The 15,428-nt window shown below is 41.2% G+C and overlaps 1 protein-coding gene across 9 annotated transcripts in view; it reads right to left on the bottom strand.

The window, feature by feature from the left end:
- Positions 1–15,428, bottom strand: part of Heatr5a (HEAT repeat containing 5A) — a 106,809-nt gene that overhangs the window by 23,492 nt on the left and 67,889 nt on the right. For all 9 annotated transcript variants that reach the window (XM_085697662.2, XM_087911803.1, XM_085697658.2 and 6 more), the window contains 4 exons: positions 14,782–14,917; positions 9,812–9,991; positions 2,656–2,895; positions 979–1,160 (listed from right to left, as the gene is read on the bottom strand). In XM_085697662.2, coding sequence (XP_085553788.1) covers positions 979–1,160; positions 2,656–2,895; positions 9,812–9,991; positions 14,782–14,917 — 738 coding nt within the window. The remainder of the gene's footprint in view (positions 1–978; positions 1,161–2,655; positions 2,896–9,811; positions 9,992–14,781; positions 14,918–15,428) is intronic.

Raw genomic sequence — 15,428 nt, 5'->3', positions numbered from 1 at the left:
CTGTGGAGCTAGTAACTGGCTGCAGGTACCCAAATCTCTCAAGACTTTTGCTAAAGAGGGATTATTTTCTGTGTAAAGATCTGAGTGTGGGAAGAATCGTCTTGTTACCAATCAGAGGTGTGTGTGTGTGTGTGTGTGTGTGTGTGTATGTGTGTGTGTGTGGGAGTGTACTTGGAGTAAAGCCAGAGTGGAGAATCCCCCAGTTTCTTGCCAAACTGTGTTTCGTGCACCTGGAGTTCTGTGAGGACATAACCAAGCTGGTATAGTACTGTTCCAACATGGTAATTCCATGCACTGCAGCCCCTCTCTTTGGCTATATCCCCATGCTCACACTGGTTTTGTTTGCTGGGAAGAAGTGATGGAGCTGGTCACCCAACTGAGAACTGTTCTACAGACTCAGAACTGTTCTGAGACTTCTACAGAAGTCTGCTTACTTCTAACCATCACAAACTACCTGTCAGTCAACCGACAGATTACAAAATGGGCGGTTCTACCTCTATTTTTGGACTATTAAACACAGAAAGATCATAACATCAGAGATGAAATCAGGTTCTTTTCTAAATGTAGAAAAATAAATCCCAAGGGAGGCTGCATGTAGTACTCTAGTCTAAGAGTAAGGAAGGCAAAGCATGTACGTAGCCTGATTATTTATTGTTATGTTGCTTACTCAGAAATTTTGCAAAAAAATTTCCTACTAAAAAATGTCCATTCCTGTAAATTAAAAAGGTTTTAGTTATACAAATTAATCCTTAAGGTTATAAGCTACTATTTTAAACACGTGATTTTGCTTTTACTTGAAGCTTTTATCAAACACTAGCTATTAGACTTTTTCTACAAATACTATATTTTCTCTGCACTGGTTAAGGACCACGGTTAGAAGAGAGTCTTTATGAACTAAAAGGTGACATGAGACGACTTCGTAGCTGTCATCGGTGTGTTAGTAGTAGTACCAGGAGAGCCTGGACAGGTGACGCTTACATTGGCTTGATACTGTTCCAGGATAACATGACCTGGAAACTCGGGCTCTGCAATATCTGCAAACCGCCGAATAACAACCAAGAGCGTGTCAAGGCCAGAGAGACGGAGCTGGTCACTATGGTCTGTCGCAGCCATAAAAGCCATGCGAATTAGGTCAGCAAGATGGAGCACCAAAAAATCATCTAGAAGATAAATAAATCTGCATTATCATGAATAATAAGCTGAAACTAAGATTTGCGTTACGTGATAATGTTCTCTCCTTATTTCACAGCCCACACTTGCTTTTAGGCTCTCTTGATTTGATTTACTGCTCTGTTTCATCCTGTGTTAAATAGACTTTCAGGCTAAATTTAATGTACACTCAAATATACACAAAACCATCTGAAACCAAAAAACTATATATATAGCTATGCAAAAGCCCAAAGCAGAATTAACAGTCTTTAAGAACAAGTGCTAGCAGTTTCCTCAATAAACACTTTGTCCAGACTGTCTGATAAAAGCACATTAATTGTACTTAGCAGAGCTTGGGTTGTGACAAATTTGGCAGTAATTCATTCTCTTTATGCCAAGTTGGTGACAAGGGACTTTAAAACATTCCATGTAGCTCTTTATATGGATTATGTTTTTCATGTCTTGTCAAACAGAAATATATAAAAACAACTCTAGCTACAGAAATGAAAAATGCAAATTCCTTTCATTCCTAAAGCATATTCTTGCTATAAAAATTCTGAGAAGAAACAAAAGTAAATCATTTAAGTTTTCCAGTAGTACTTAGGAAACCAGCGTTTACCTAGAAAACATGTTAGAGTCCACAATAAAAACCACCACCTCTTAGTAAAAGCCAACTACAGTCTTCATTTCTAGCATGGAGTCAGAGAGTATCAGTGAATAGCACACTGATTTTGTATCGTTAGTGTCTAAAACTACATTCATCCCAAACATACATGAAAATATCATCAACTCCAGCTGGACTGGGAATAAGCATAGGACCAAACTAGTCCCTCTGAATGTGATTGACAGTTGAATTGCTGGGGCAGACTGAGGACCACTGGCAGTGGCACCAGGATTTATCCCTATTGCGTGTACTGGCTTTTTGAGAACTGATTTCCTTTGGATGATACCTTGCTCAGCCTATATATAGTAGGGAGGGCCTTGGACCGGCCCCAAAGCAATGTGTTTTACCCTCTCTGAAGACTGGGTGGGGGTAGGGTCGGAGGGTATGTGGAGGGAATGGGAGGAAGGGAGGGAGTGGGAACTTGGATTGGTATGTAATGAAAAAAGATAGTTTACTTTCTTTTTTAAAAAATAAAAATAAATAAATGCTTGCTTGAAAACTATAAACACAATGTATATTCAGACTGGTAATATCAACATTTTGATTTAAATTTTTTAAAAAATACTACATTTCCTAATGTGTGTGTGTGTGCATGTGCACATGTGTATCATGGACAAGTGTGCCACAGTGCACGCAACCTCCAGGAACTGGTTCTTCCCTTCTGCCACACAGGTTCCAGGAACTGAACCTGTAATAATATCTTATTATCTGAATACACTGCAGGAAGGCGGTGGGCTGGTCCAGCGAGAAGGCCCGGCAGTGCCGAGGCTTTACTTTAGGTGGGAACCACAGCAGTCAGCTCTCTGCTTTCACCTCGGCTGTTCCGCTCCCGGGCCACTTACTTCTCGAATCACTTTTTTTCATTTCCTGTGCCAAAGCGATGTCAAAATGGGCGCGGTTTGCATTTTCACACTGGTTAATTATTCTACAGACACAGTCGGCAGCAAAGACTCTGGTGGCCCATCTAGGATTACTGAAAGGGTGTGGTTTCCCATCACTTCTGCTGGTCAAAACCGAGGCATCGTCACCTCTGTCTCCGTCTTCCTCTTGCATTGTATCCAGGCAAGTTACAGCTGTGAAATCTTCGTCAAGGGAAAACATAAGTAATTACAATTAATTGGAAGACACAGCTATTAAAGAACATAAAACACAACTCCAAATGCAGACTAGAATTACTATTAATCAATCATAGAACTTCATGATAACATGAGATAATTAGGTCTCACAGCAACTGGCAACAGTATGAGCTGTCACTCTGACCTCACAGATGTGTACTTGTCCATGTGCACCCCAATCATCACACACCCCAATAATGCTGACAAAATTACCACGTTCTGTGATAATTGTTAATCCCTTGCATGAAGATGGCTGTACTTAATAAAATTCAAAATCTCAACATTAAGGCCTTAAGTGGGTTTAAGGAGATTCTTGAACCTACTGAAATAGTCTGGGGACACACACACACACACTTTTGTTTGACCATTATAGTCTCAAAGTTTCTAGTTACCAACTAGGGAACTGTCTCTTATTAACTGTTAACTTTTTCTTTTGATACAGGGTCAGTGTGGTAGTTGGTTCTGAACTCCTAGAGATCTGCCTGCCTCTGCCTGCAGGGTATAGGGACTAAAGACATACACCATCAAGCCTGCACTTGCTAACTGGCTACTGTTAACCTCATAAACTAAATGGAATGAATGCCATAAAACAAACCAACCTATTAATCTTTATAAAAAGACTATTTATTTATTTAGTATGTATACAGTGTTCTGCCTGCTTGTATGTCTGCGGGCCAGAAGAAGGCACCAGATCTCATTACAGATGGCTGTGAGCCACCATGTCGTTGTTGGGAATTGAGCTCAGGACCTTTGTAAGAGCAGCCAGTGCTCTTAACCTCTGAGCCATCTCTCCAGCCCCCAACCTATTATTCTTAAAGTATCTTGTATGTGTCAATATTTTCCACATTTTTTTTTGGTGTGTGTTAGAATAGCAAAGAACTCACTAACAAAGTTTTAGCCAAGAACACACTGTGAATACAAAGTCTATACAGAACCAGATGTGGTGATGAGAACCAGAAAGTTCCTTGTGAAGATAGAGACAAGCAGATGAGTTCAAGCCACTAACAACGACGACAACAACAAAAACAAAAAAACAGTTTACAGAGATGGAAAAACATTTTCCCAATAAGAAAGGATGAAGTCAACCTACAGAGCATTAATAAAAAGACAAAACACCAATGAGAGAACAAACCAGACCTGCAGTATCAAAAGAGGTCAAGATAGAAGGCAGGGGTATAAAGAAATCACCAGGAAAAGATTTATAGTCCCCCCCGTTCCACATGCCAGAACAAAAGAGGGCTGCAGTGAACATGGTATCCACTCAGCCCCTCACACAGTACCAGATGCAGTCTGCTAGAACCACAGAGACCTTATGTTTCCCACGATGGCAGCAGTTAGCTCCCTAAGTATTCTTCCCACCTCTGGTTCCTGTTCTTTAATCTCCACTCTTACACATACGTGGGGAAAGAGGAACCTTGTTCACTGTTAGCAAAAGTGCAAACAGACAGACACTATGGAAATCAGCATGGAAGTTTCCTCCCTCCCTCTCTCTCTCTCTCTCTCTCTCTCTCTCTCTCTCTCTCTCTCTCTCTCTCTCTCTCTCTCGGGACAGGGTTTCTCTGTAGCTTCGAAGCCTGTCCTGGAACTCACTGTGTAGACCAAGCTGGCCTCGAACTCACAGAGATCCACCTGCCTCTGCCTCCCGAGTGCTGGGATTAAAGGCCTGCGCCACCACTGCCCGACAGCATGTATCTTTCTTAAAAGGCTAGAAGGGAATTACCAGATGATCCAGCTACACCATTTCTAGGAATTACCCCAAGGACTCCATGTCCTAGCACAGAGGTTCCTGCTCACCCAGGCTCACTGTTGCTCTGTCAGTCTAGATATTGTTAGCTGATGAATGGGTAAGAAAATGTGGTATGTATACATACAGTGTATGTATAAATGGGATTTTATCCAGCTGAAAGGAAAAATGAAATTATGAACTCTGTAGGAACACAGAATTGGAAATATACTGAGTTGAAACAGGTCCAGAAAGACAAATGGCTCATGTTCTCTCTCATAAGGATCCTAGTTTCAAATTTTGAGATTTGTATGTTTAATTTGGAGTGTCTGTAGATGCCAGGAGTTCAGAAAGGCCCTTGAGAGGGTGAGAGGAGAGTGGAACAAATGTCATATGAAAGCAGAGGTGGAAAATACTGGGGGAAAAGGAGTCGAAGCAGGGATAGTAAATATATATCATGGTAAGTGACCTTCTTTGGGTTGTTAATTAAGTGTGTGTATGTGTGTGTTAATGAGTTTGAACGAAGGTAACCTGCTTAGGTATTAGATGGCTACTGTTCCCAGAAGCCATGAGCTACTGAATGAAAACGTTAGGTATGGGATCCTTTTCTGTGACTTTTGGTCAGGGAGGTGCCAGAGCAAACAAAATGAAATGTTATTGACAAAGCACAGCTGAGTCGGGAGCCTCAGGGAATACAAATTCAAACTTAAGAAAAGCTGGGCATGGTGGTGCACACCAGGATCCCAGTCAGGGAGTAGAGGCAGAAAGAGCAGAAAAAAATTAAATATAAAAAATAATAGAAAAAAATAAATCTAATTATGTACATATTTTTAAAAATTAAGTTTTTTGGTTTGAGATAGGGTTTCATGCAGCCCAGGATGGCAATGAATTCGCTATGTAGCTGAGGACGAACCTGACTCTGAACCATCTGTCCCCACAAATTAGAGACTGCTCTTTTCTTCGTTCCCTGGGGACGACCTCGGGCTAGCACATGTGGAAGGCAGTGCTCTACCACTGAACTAGATCCCCAGCCAGAGCTACATTTTCTTTCAAAGCAGAAGTCCTTACCAGGTCTTAAGTTATAGACATATAGGTCACAGGAGGATCAACCACTAAGAAGTCAAATTGGGGCTGGAGAGATAGCTCAGAGGTTGGGTCTTCCAGAGTCCTGAGTTCAATACCCAGCAACCACCGGGTGGCTCACAGCCATCTGTAATGAGATCTGGTGCCCTCTTCTGGCATGCAGGTGTACATGCAGGCACAATACTGTATATATAATTAATAAAATTAAAAAAATAAAAAAAAGAAGTCAAATCAGACAAAACAGATAAAATCTCTAGGAATGCCACAGTACTTTTTCCTTTCACATAGTTTACCCACGAGGGACCTCTGCTGACTACACTGGAAGGTGTCGGGACACTGAGAAAATAAGTAGGTTTGAAAGTGAAACAGACAACGAAAAAGCTGAATCTGTGTCTTTAAGTAAGTTACTAATTTCTTCAAGAAAGCTTCCTCCGTAAAAGGGAATAATCCAGCCTATTCAGAGGGTGAGTTAAAAGGCTAAATCAGAGCCAGGAGGTGGTGGTGCAGGCCTTTAATCCTACCACTTGGGAGGCAGAGGCAGGAGGATCTCTGTGAGTTCGAGGCCTGGTCTACAAGAGCTAGTTCCAGGACAGGCTTCAAACCTACAGAGAAACCCTGTCTCAAAAAACAAAAACAAGGGAGCTGGAGAGATGGCTCAGAGGTTAAGAGCATTGCCCTGTCTTCCAAAGGTCCTGAGTTCAGTTCCCAGCAACCACATGGTGGCTCACAACCATCTGTAATGAGGTCTGGTGCCCTCTTCTGGCCTGTAGGCATACACGCAGACAGAATATTGTATACATAATAAATAAATAAATATTTTAAAAAACAAAAACAAAAAAAATACATTAGATTAAAAAAATTACTTTTTGGGGTTGGAGAGACTGGTGGTTAAGAACACCGGCTCTTCCAGAGAGGTTCTGAATTCAATTCCCAGCAACCACGTGGCAGCTTAAACCGTAACTCCAGTTCTAGGGGATCTGACATCCTCACACAGACACACATGCTGGTAAAACACTAATGCATATAAAAAAAAATCATTTTGACAATGAAATTTTTTTTCTCTTCTCATTTTCACTTAAATTAAGGAGACACAGTTTAAGACCTCAAACACACATTTTTTTATTAAGCTAAGACATTACTTAAATAACATGGTTTTCAATATTTATTGAATTCTTTAATTTTATTTTTAAATTTAATTTAATTTTTTTTGAGACAGGGTCTCTCATGCATCCCAGGCTGGCCTCAAACTTGCTATGTGGCTAAGGATGACATTTAATTTCTGATCTTCCTGCCTCCTTCTCCCCAGACCTGCGATTACAGGCATGCGCCGTCATCCCAGCTTTGTTTGTGTTTCAGGTAGACTATCTGGTCCCAAACACATTATGCAGTTGAGATTGACTGGCTTTGAAGTCCATATCCTTCGGCCAGTATCTCCACGGGATGGGATCACAGGCATGCAGCCCACATTGGGCATCTGTGATGCTATTCTTGGGTGTAAACTTGACTACATCTTGAATCAACTAAAACCCAACAATGGGAGACACACCTGTGAGGGATTTCCGGTTAATTTGAAGAATGACTATCACTTCTAATCCAGATCTTTGAGGTAGGAGGACAAGCCTTTAATCGAGATCTACTCTGGGCGACACCTGCTAGCAGCCTGTGTGAGGACACGGAAGGAGGAAGCTGCAGCTCTTTGCCTGCTGGCTCTCACCTTTCTAGCACGTCGGCTACTTCAGTGGCATCAAAGCCTACTTCTTTGGGATTCTGGCATACACTGTAGATCAGCTGAGACATCCAGCCTCGCAAACTGAACAACTACTGGATTCTTGAACTATCGATTAGTAGGTTCCCATTGTTGGATTAGGTGTACCACAGTCTGCAAGCCATTCTAGTAAATCTCCTTTCTATATATACACATAGACAGGATCATTCTGCAAATCCTGTTACTCTTGACTAATACAGATCTAACACCATTTGAAAATATCATAATTAACTGTGGAGAGAGCAGACTGTTCAAAATGTCAACTACTGAGTGTTGTGCAATGTTAGCTAAAGATGTGTTACATTCTTTTATGCTGTGGAACATATCTGAAACACCTGATTGGCCTAAAAAAGAGCTGAACAGCCAATAGCGAGGCAGAAGAAAGAATAGGCAGGGCTGACAGGTAAAGAGAATAAACAGGAGGAGAAATCTGGGAAGAGAGATAGAGGAGCAAGAAAAGGAGGAGGACACGTGGGGCCAGTCACCCCACCACCCAGTCACCCCACCACCCAGTAAGGCAGACATGGAGTAAGAGAATATAGAGCAGAAAAAGGTAAAAGTCCAGAGGCAAAAGGTAGATGAGCTAATTTAAGAAAAGCTGACTAGAGAAGGGTGGTGGTGGCGCCTGCCTTTAATCCCAGTACTCAGGAGGCAGACCCAGGTGGTTCTTTGTGAGTTAGAGGCCAGCCTGGTCTACAAGAGCTAGTTCTAGGACAGTCAGGGCTGTTACACAGAGAAAAACCTGTCTCAAAAAACCAAACCAACCAACCAAACAAAAAACGATTAGAAACAAGCCAACCTAAGTCATTTATAAGAAAGAATAAAGACAGAATAAGACTCCATGTGATTTATTTGGAAGCTGGGTGGTGGGCACCCAAAGAATAAAGAATCAAAACAAAACAAAAAACAGTAATTGGGTGTTGGTACTGTCGAATCATTACACAGCACAAGGCCTCACAGAATCACAAAATGTGAACTATGGTAACTCTTCTATTATGATGACATGTAGCAATCTCTCAATAATTTATAATATATGCAAAGAAATGATATAACTATGTGGTGGTTTGAAAGAAAATAGCCCCCATAGGCCCATAGAGAGGGGCACTATTAGGAAACGTGGTCTTCTTGTGATCTTGTTGGAAGAATTGTGTCACTGTGGGGCCAGCTTTGAGGTCTCCTATGCTCAAGCTACACCCAGCGTGACACACAGTCTCCTTCTGCTGTCTGTGGATCAAGATGTAGAACCCTCATCTCCCTCTCCAGCACCCTGTATGCCTGCACACTGTCATGCTTCCTGCCCTGATGGCGGTGCATTCCTAGAGCCCCATCTGCCGGAGGTGGAGGCAGGTGAGGAGCTCAAGAGTCACACAGATTAAGGCCTGCCTGTGGAACAGGAATTCTGGTCAAAAAGCAAAAAAAGCTGCCAGGCATGGTGGTGAATACCTTTTTTTTAAAAAATTTATTTATTTATTATATACACAGTGTTCTGTCTGCATATATGCCTTGACAACAGATCTCATTATAGATGGTTGTGAGCCACCTTGGGAATTGTACTCAAGACCTCTGGAAGAGCAGTCAGTGCTCTTAACCTCTGAGTCATCTCTGCAGCCTGGGGGAGAATACCTTTAGCCCAGCACTTGGGAGGCAGAGGCCTGGGAGCTCTGATTTTGAGGTCAGCCTGCTTGACAAAGTCAGTTCCTGCAATCAAGGCTGTTTGGAACACAGAGAAACCTTGTCTCTAAAAGCAAAATAAAATAAACCAAAACCAAACCAAATCAAGCCAAACCAAACCAAAACAAAAAGAACAAAAACAAAAACAAAAAGCCAAGTGTGGTGGTACACAACCTTCATTCCAGCATTTGGGAGACAAAACCAGGCAGATGCCTGTGAGACTAGCCTACATAGTAAGACTTGGTTTAAAAAAAAAAAAATGGTTCCCAACACCCAAACTCACTATCACCTGCAACCCCAGCTCTAGGGGACCCAATGCCTTTTTCTGGACTCTGAGAGCATTACACCCACACATGCACAAATCCCTACGCAGTCACATACAAAAATAAATCTTTTTTCAAAAAGACAAAAAAATTATTACAGAAAAAAATTATTTAAGACAAAAGAAGAAAAAAACAAGCTAATCATTATATTTATGTTGTGGAAATTCAAGAGAACTCTAATAAGATACGGCATTTGAAGAAAGCAATGACCACACAGTACTTAAACAGAGAAGTGAAACAGTTGTCAATGGCAGACCATTTCCAACTAGGCTTCTTCTTCTGATTTTACTGCTGTAATTAGCAATTCCCAGTACTCACCAGCTGATGCAGCAAGCACATCTCTACAAAGTTTTAACCAAAAGGAGAGCTTCTCCACTGCCATAGAGGTCAGCATGTGATGTAAAGTCTCTCTGATATCCTGGCATAAGCTTTTGTCTGTTTCTTTATCTAGTAAGGCCAGCAGCGCCCCTTCAAGGCCCACTTCTTTGATGTTAGCATCTGCCAAGAAGAAAACCGATGATCTAAGTAACACAGAAGACAGAACTGTCATTTGGGAAGCACACAAGTTCAGCGGTTACTAAATACAACCTATCAATGTACTTCAAAGATTAGCCTAGACATTGTGCTTAATCTACTGAAGTTGAAACTAATTCACAGTCGACCTCTGGTGTTACTTACAATCCTGCATAGTCGTTAAAAAAAAAAAAGAAACTTTATTAACTCTTTTAAGAGCTAATGATATAAGGCCACCCAGACAATTCAGTGGATAGAGATCCTTGCTGATAAGTGTGACGACCCTGGAACCCACATGAAGGAAATGAGAGAACCACTTGACTATCTGTGAATTGAGAGAACACCTGACTTTCACACGTGTACAAACCCACATATAAGTGCAATGAAAAAATTTTAAAGTTGTTAATGTCATCTTAATTAAGTAAATATTATCTAATTAATGATCAATGTAGCAATTCAGAATGCATACACATATTTTATCTATTATTGATTAGAATTCTTTTATTTTTTGGTTTAAAGTTAAATTCAAACCAGTAAACACGATCAATAAGTTTCCTTGTTCTAGTATACAGGCTCTGATTTGTTGAGTGCGACTGGGGAATGAATCCAGGTTAAGTTTTGAACTTGAGATCCTCCTGCCTCAGTCTCCCGAGTAGGCAAATTACAGGACTGTATCACCAAATCCAGTTAAAGGATCTAAATAGTTAAAAAATCACATCTAATTAATTAGTTAATTAGTGGTTGTGTGTGCATCATGCACGTGTGGAGGTCAGATGACAAGTGTGGGTTCCAGGAACTGAACTCGGGCCATAAGTTTAGCGGCAAGAGCCTATCCCTACTGAACCACCCTGCTAGTTCCTTAATTTTTTTTTAAACACATTAAACAGAAAACAACTACTTATTGGTGAATAGGGTTCAACCTTTGAATTAATATACATCATTATACAATATTCCCACCAAAGAGTAACACAGCAACTCAAAGGAGAAAAACAGCTTCAATCTTTCATTTACTTCTTTAATTCTGAAAAAGTCAAAAACCAGTAGAGTTTCTCTTGAAGATTTAGCTCAGCTTAGCATTTATGAAATCACTTACATTCTAAAAGTAGAATTATCTTTTAAAGATCAAAAGGGAGCAGTAGGGATATTTCAGATTAGCATAAGAAGATATACTAACTAATGTTGAATAAAGACAGTCACAGACTGGGGCTTTGGGACTATAAATTCATGATAGTACTAAATCACTGTTGATTTTCTTGGGTTGGAAAATAGGGTCTTGCGTGGAAGACAATGCCCTTCTTGGGAATGCAAGGTGAAGGATGTAGACTTAACTGTGAGGCCTACAGCCTGCTTTGAAATGACATGACAAAAATCAGTGTTGTAAATATGGATGGAGACACATATACAGTGAGCATCATAAAGATATTAGATAAGGCCAATTATGTATTCACTGCATGGTTCTTTTAACTTTTCAATTAGTTTTAAATATTAAATTTTTATTTAGAAATTTTTTAGATTTATATTATATGTATGAGTGTTTTGTCTGCATGTCTATGTATGCACTATATGCGTGCCTGGGGCTTGTAGGGGCAGGAAGGGAGCATTGGATCCATTGACTGGAGTCATGGATGGTTGTGTGTCACCATGTGAGTGCTGGGAACTGAACTTGGATCCTCTGTAAGAACAAGCACTCTGAACTGCTGGACATCTCTCCAGCACCAAGCATTAAAAATTTTTAAAGGAATAAGAAAATGAGTTTCCCACTGTAATTTTACTCACATAGCTAATGCAGTATTTTATTTTTTCCTGGCCAAAAAGCATTTTTAAAAAAATGTAAAGAGAAATGAAGGCTCTGGAGATGGAGAGCGGCTTGGAGGGTAAGGGCGCTGGCTGCTCTCGCCGAGGACGCGCATTTGCTCAGCAGCTGATGTTCTCTCTCACTTGCAAACACACAAAATAAAACATAATAAATACATCCTTTTAAAAAAATACAGAAAATTGCCCCCCTGGGGTGTGTGTGTAGTAATGGTGCATGCTTTTAATTCGAGCACTTGAGGTTCAAGGCCAGCTTGGTCTACAGAGCGAGTTCCCAGACAGTTAGGGCTGTTATAGGGAGAAATTCTGCCTCGAACAACAACAACAACAACAAATTGCCTTCCTAACTACTCCCTCTTCCACTTCTCTGTGTATGTTTGTATGTATATGCGTGTGTGCGCACATAACTTAATACTACTAAGAACATGTTTACACCAGCAAAAGCTAAAGCAATAGATACGGACAATTTTGGTTGTAAATAAAAACTAAAAAGTTCCTTTGGGGAAAGATCTGATGTTAATACAACTCAACAGTCATGTTGAGTAACCTAAGTCAGCAGAGTTTTTCCAAAACGTACTATTTTTATTAACTTGTAAGAATTTCCCACATGCTGTCCTAGTTAGGGTCACTGTTGCTGTGATGAAACACCATGACCAAAGCAACTTGGGGAGGAAAGGGTTTATCTGGCTCACACTTCCATATCACTGTTCCTCAACAAAGGAAGTCAGGACAGGAACTCAAACAGGGCAGGATCCTGGAGGCAGGAGCTGATGCAGAGGCCATGGAGAGGTGCTGCTCACTGGCTAGCTCAGTCTGACTTTTTATAGCAGTCAGGACCATGAGCTCAGAGATGGTACCACCACAATGGGTGGATACCCCCACTCCAATCAATCACCAATTAAGAAAATGTTCTATAGGTTTGCCTACTGCCTGATCTTATAGAGCCAATTTCTCAATTGAGGTTCTCTCCTCTCAGGTGACTTTAGCTTGTGTCAAGCTAACGTGTAAAAGCCAGCACACATGCATGCAACAATTTTGATTCATATTTGCCCTTCCACTCGTCCCCCTAATTCCTTCCAGACCCACCGTCACCCAGCACAAACATTTCAATGTACTAACAGAATAATCAGGAGAGGCTTTGATAAACACATTACAGACCTGAAAGTTTTAGCTGGGAAGCTTTGCAAAAGCTGTGACTTTTGAAATGTATGACAGTATTTTTGGAAATATACATACAAGAATATGATAACATTATTACTTACAGTTAAAATTATATTGAGTTTGAGTTACTTTTATCAGTTCTAAAATGGAGGGATATGGGTCAGGAATGTGACTCAGTGACAGAGCACTTGTCCAGAATGCCTGAGGTGCTAGGTTCAATTCTTAGCAATGCACAAAATAAAACTGGACATATATTTAAATGTTACTGAGGTTATAGAAATGGCTCTATAGTTAAGAGCATTTGCTGCGCATAAATAAAGAAGAAAACCAACAAATTTTACTAAACAATATTAAATTCTGCTTTACAATGAAGAAGGGACAAAAAAATCTTTTAACGTATAGCAGGATTCATCTCCATTTTATTAAAGCGTTGTTTTGGTGGAAGGCAAGCATGTATGAAAAATTATTTGGGGACTAATTTCATTTATCAATTCTTTAAATGTTTGTCTACTTAGTGCTGTTTAGGCACAACTGTGCATGTGTGGCAAAGGACAATGTGCGGGACTCAGTTTTCCCTTCCACTGTATGAGTTCTGAGACCACATTCAGGTCATCAGGCTTGGTGGCAATTGCCTTTTGCTCAGACATCCTGCTGCTGTGAACAACCCCTGAGGTCAGTCAGGATCCTTGAGCTATCAATGAAGGACTGCAAAACAGCTCACAGAAACACAGCTCACAGAGACACAGCTCACAGAAACACAGCTCACAGAGACACAGCTCACAGAGACACAGCTCGCCGGGCTCTGACTCCCAGATTTCAAGTCCAGAGCTGGGGTAAGAACTAAAAGGTATTTTTTTTCTTTTCTCCCCCCCCCCTTTCTTTTTTTCCTTTTTGTTGATTGAGACAGGGTTCCTCTATAGCATTGGAGCCTGTCTTGGAGCTAGCTCTTGTAGACCAGACTGGCCTCGAACTCACAGAGATCTGCCTGCCTCTGCCTTCCAGATGGGATTAAAGGTGTGCACCACCACCACCCCGCTAAGAACTAATAGGTATTTCTAACAAGTTCTCACATGAGGGAGACACTGCTGGTTAGCCGCAATTTGAGAATCACTGGTCTAAGCCGCTGTTGTCACGAGGTGAAATGGTAACTGTAAGGGGTTACTTTTGCAGCGGGTTTCAAACTCCCTACGCATTAAGCTTTACATATACTTTATTGTGGTTTTGTTTTTATTTTTTAAGACAGGGTTTCTCTGTATACCCCTGGCTGTCCAGGAGCTCACTCTGTAGACAGTGCTGGCCTCAAATTCAGAGATCCACCCGCCTCTGCCTCCCGAGTGCTGGGATTAAAGGTGTGCGCCACCGCTGCCCAGCCTTTACAAGTTGTGGTGGTCTGAAAGAAATTGTTTCCCCAAAGGGAGTGGCACTATTAGGAGTATGACCTTGTTAGAGCAGGTGTGGTTTTGTTGGAGGAACTGTGCTACTATCACTAAAGGTGGGCTTCGAGGTCTCACAAATGCTCAAGACACCGCCCAGTGTCTCACACCACTTTCTGTTGCCTGCAAAATGTAGTACTCTCAGCTACTTCTTCAGCACCAAGTCTGCCTGCACGCTGCCACGCTCCCCTTAATGATGCTAATGGACTAAACCTCTGAACTGTAATCAAGCCACCCCAATTAAATGTTTTCCTTTATAAGAGTTGCCATGCTCATGGTGTCTCTTCACAGTAAGAGAAACCCTAAGACACTCATCACTTGAAAATTCATGTATACATGGAAATCCTTATTACTGAAGAAAAGAATCACCTGCAGCCAGGTCCCTGCTGTCCCTGGCCAGCAGGACCGCATGCTCTGAAACTTCAGCTGCTTCCCTCTGCACCAGCTGCCGCAAACAAGCCAGCACCGCTCTTCTCAGCAACAGGTAGGGGCTACAAAGATTCACCTGAAAGATGAGATGTGGGGAATGAAAGCTAAGACTCTTGGTGGCACTCAGTACATATTCACTGGACTTTCTGATTCTTTTTAGCTTATTAGTGGGCTGGACACAATTTATCAAATACAGTGAAACTTTTTCAACTGTTCTAGAATACACAATTACAACTCAAAACAGCTCAATACACATTGAATATGAGTATTCAGAATAATACACATACTAAATTATTCAGTACACACACACACACATACACACACACACACACACCCAAGCAACAGCTATGACAAACTTAGAAGGCAAAGATAAAAATAGTTTTGAGATAAAAGAAACACAATGGGAAGGACTTACACATTGTATTCATGCAATTATGCTTATGGCTCCCTATGAAGTGAACACATTCACAGTGACATAGGCAAAACAGTGCATGGGTTCAGCTGGAAGCTCTGGAGTCAGGAAGCCTCAGTATGAACCCTCCACCTATCACTTGCTCACTGTGTGGCCTGGGCAAGCTATTTAGCCT

The sequence above is a fragment of the Myodes glareolus genome, chromosome 11 (genome assembly GCF_982192425.1).
Source record: "Myodes glareolus chromosome 11, mMyoGla1.1, whole genome shotgun sequence".
Taxonomy (NCBI): domain Eukaryota; kingdom Metazoa; phylum Chordata; class Mammalia; order Rodentia; family Cricetidae; genus Myodes; species Myodes glareolus.
The sequence above is the reverse complement of the archived record's forward strand: the minus strand, read 5'-3'. Positions and strand labels throughout refer to the sequence as shown.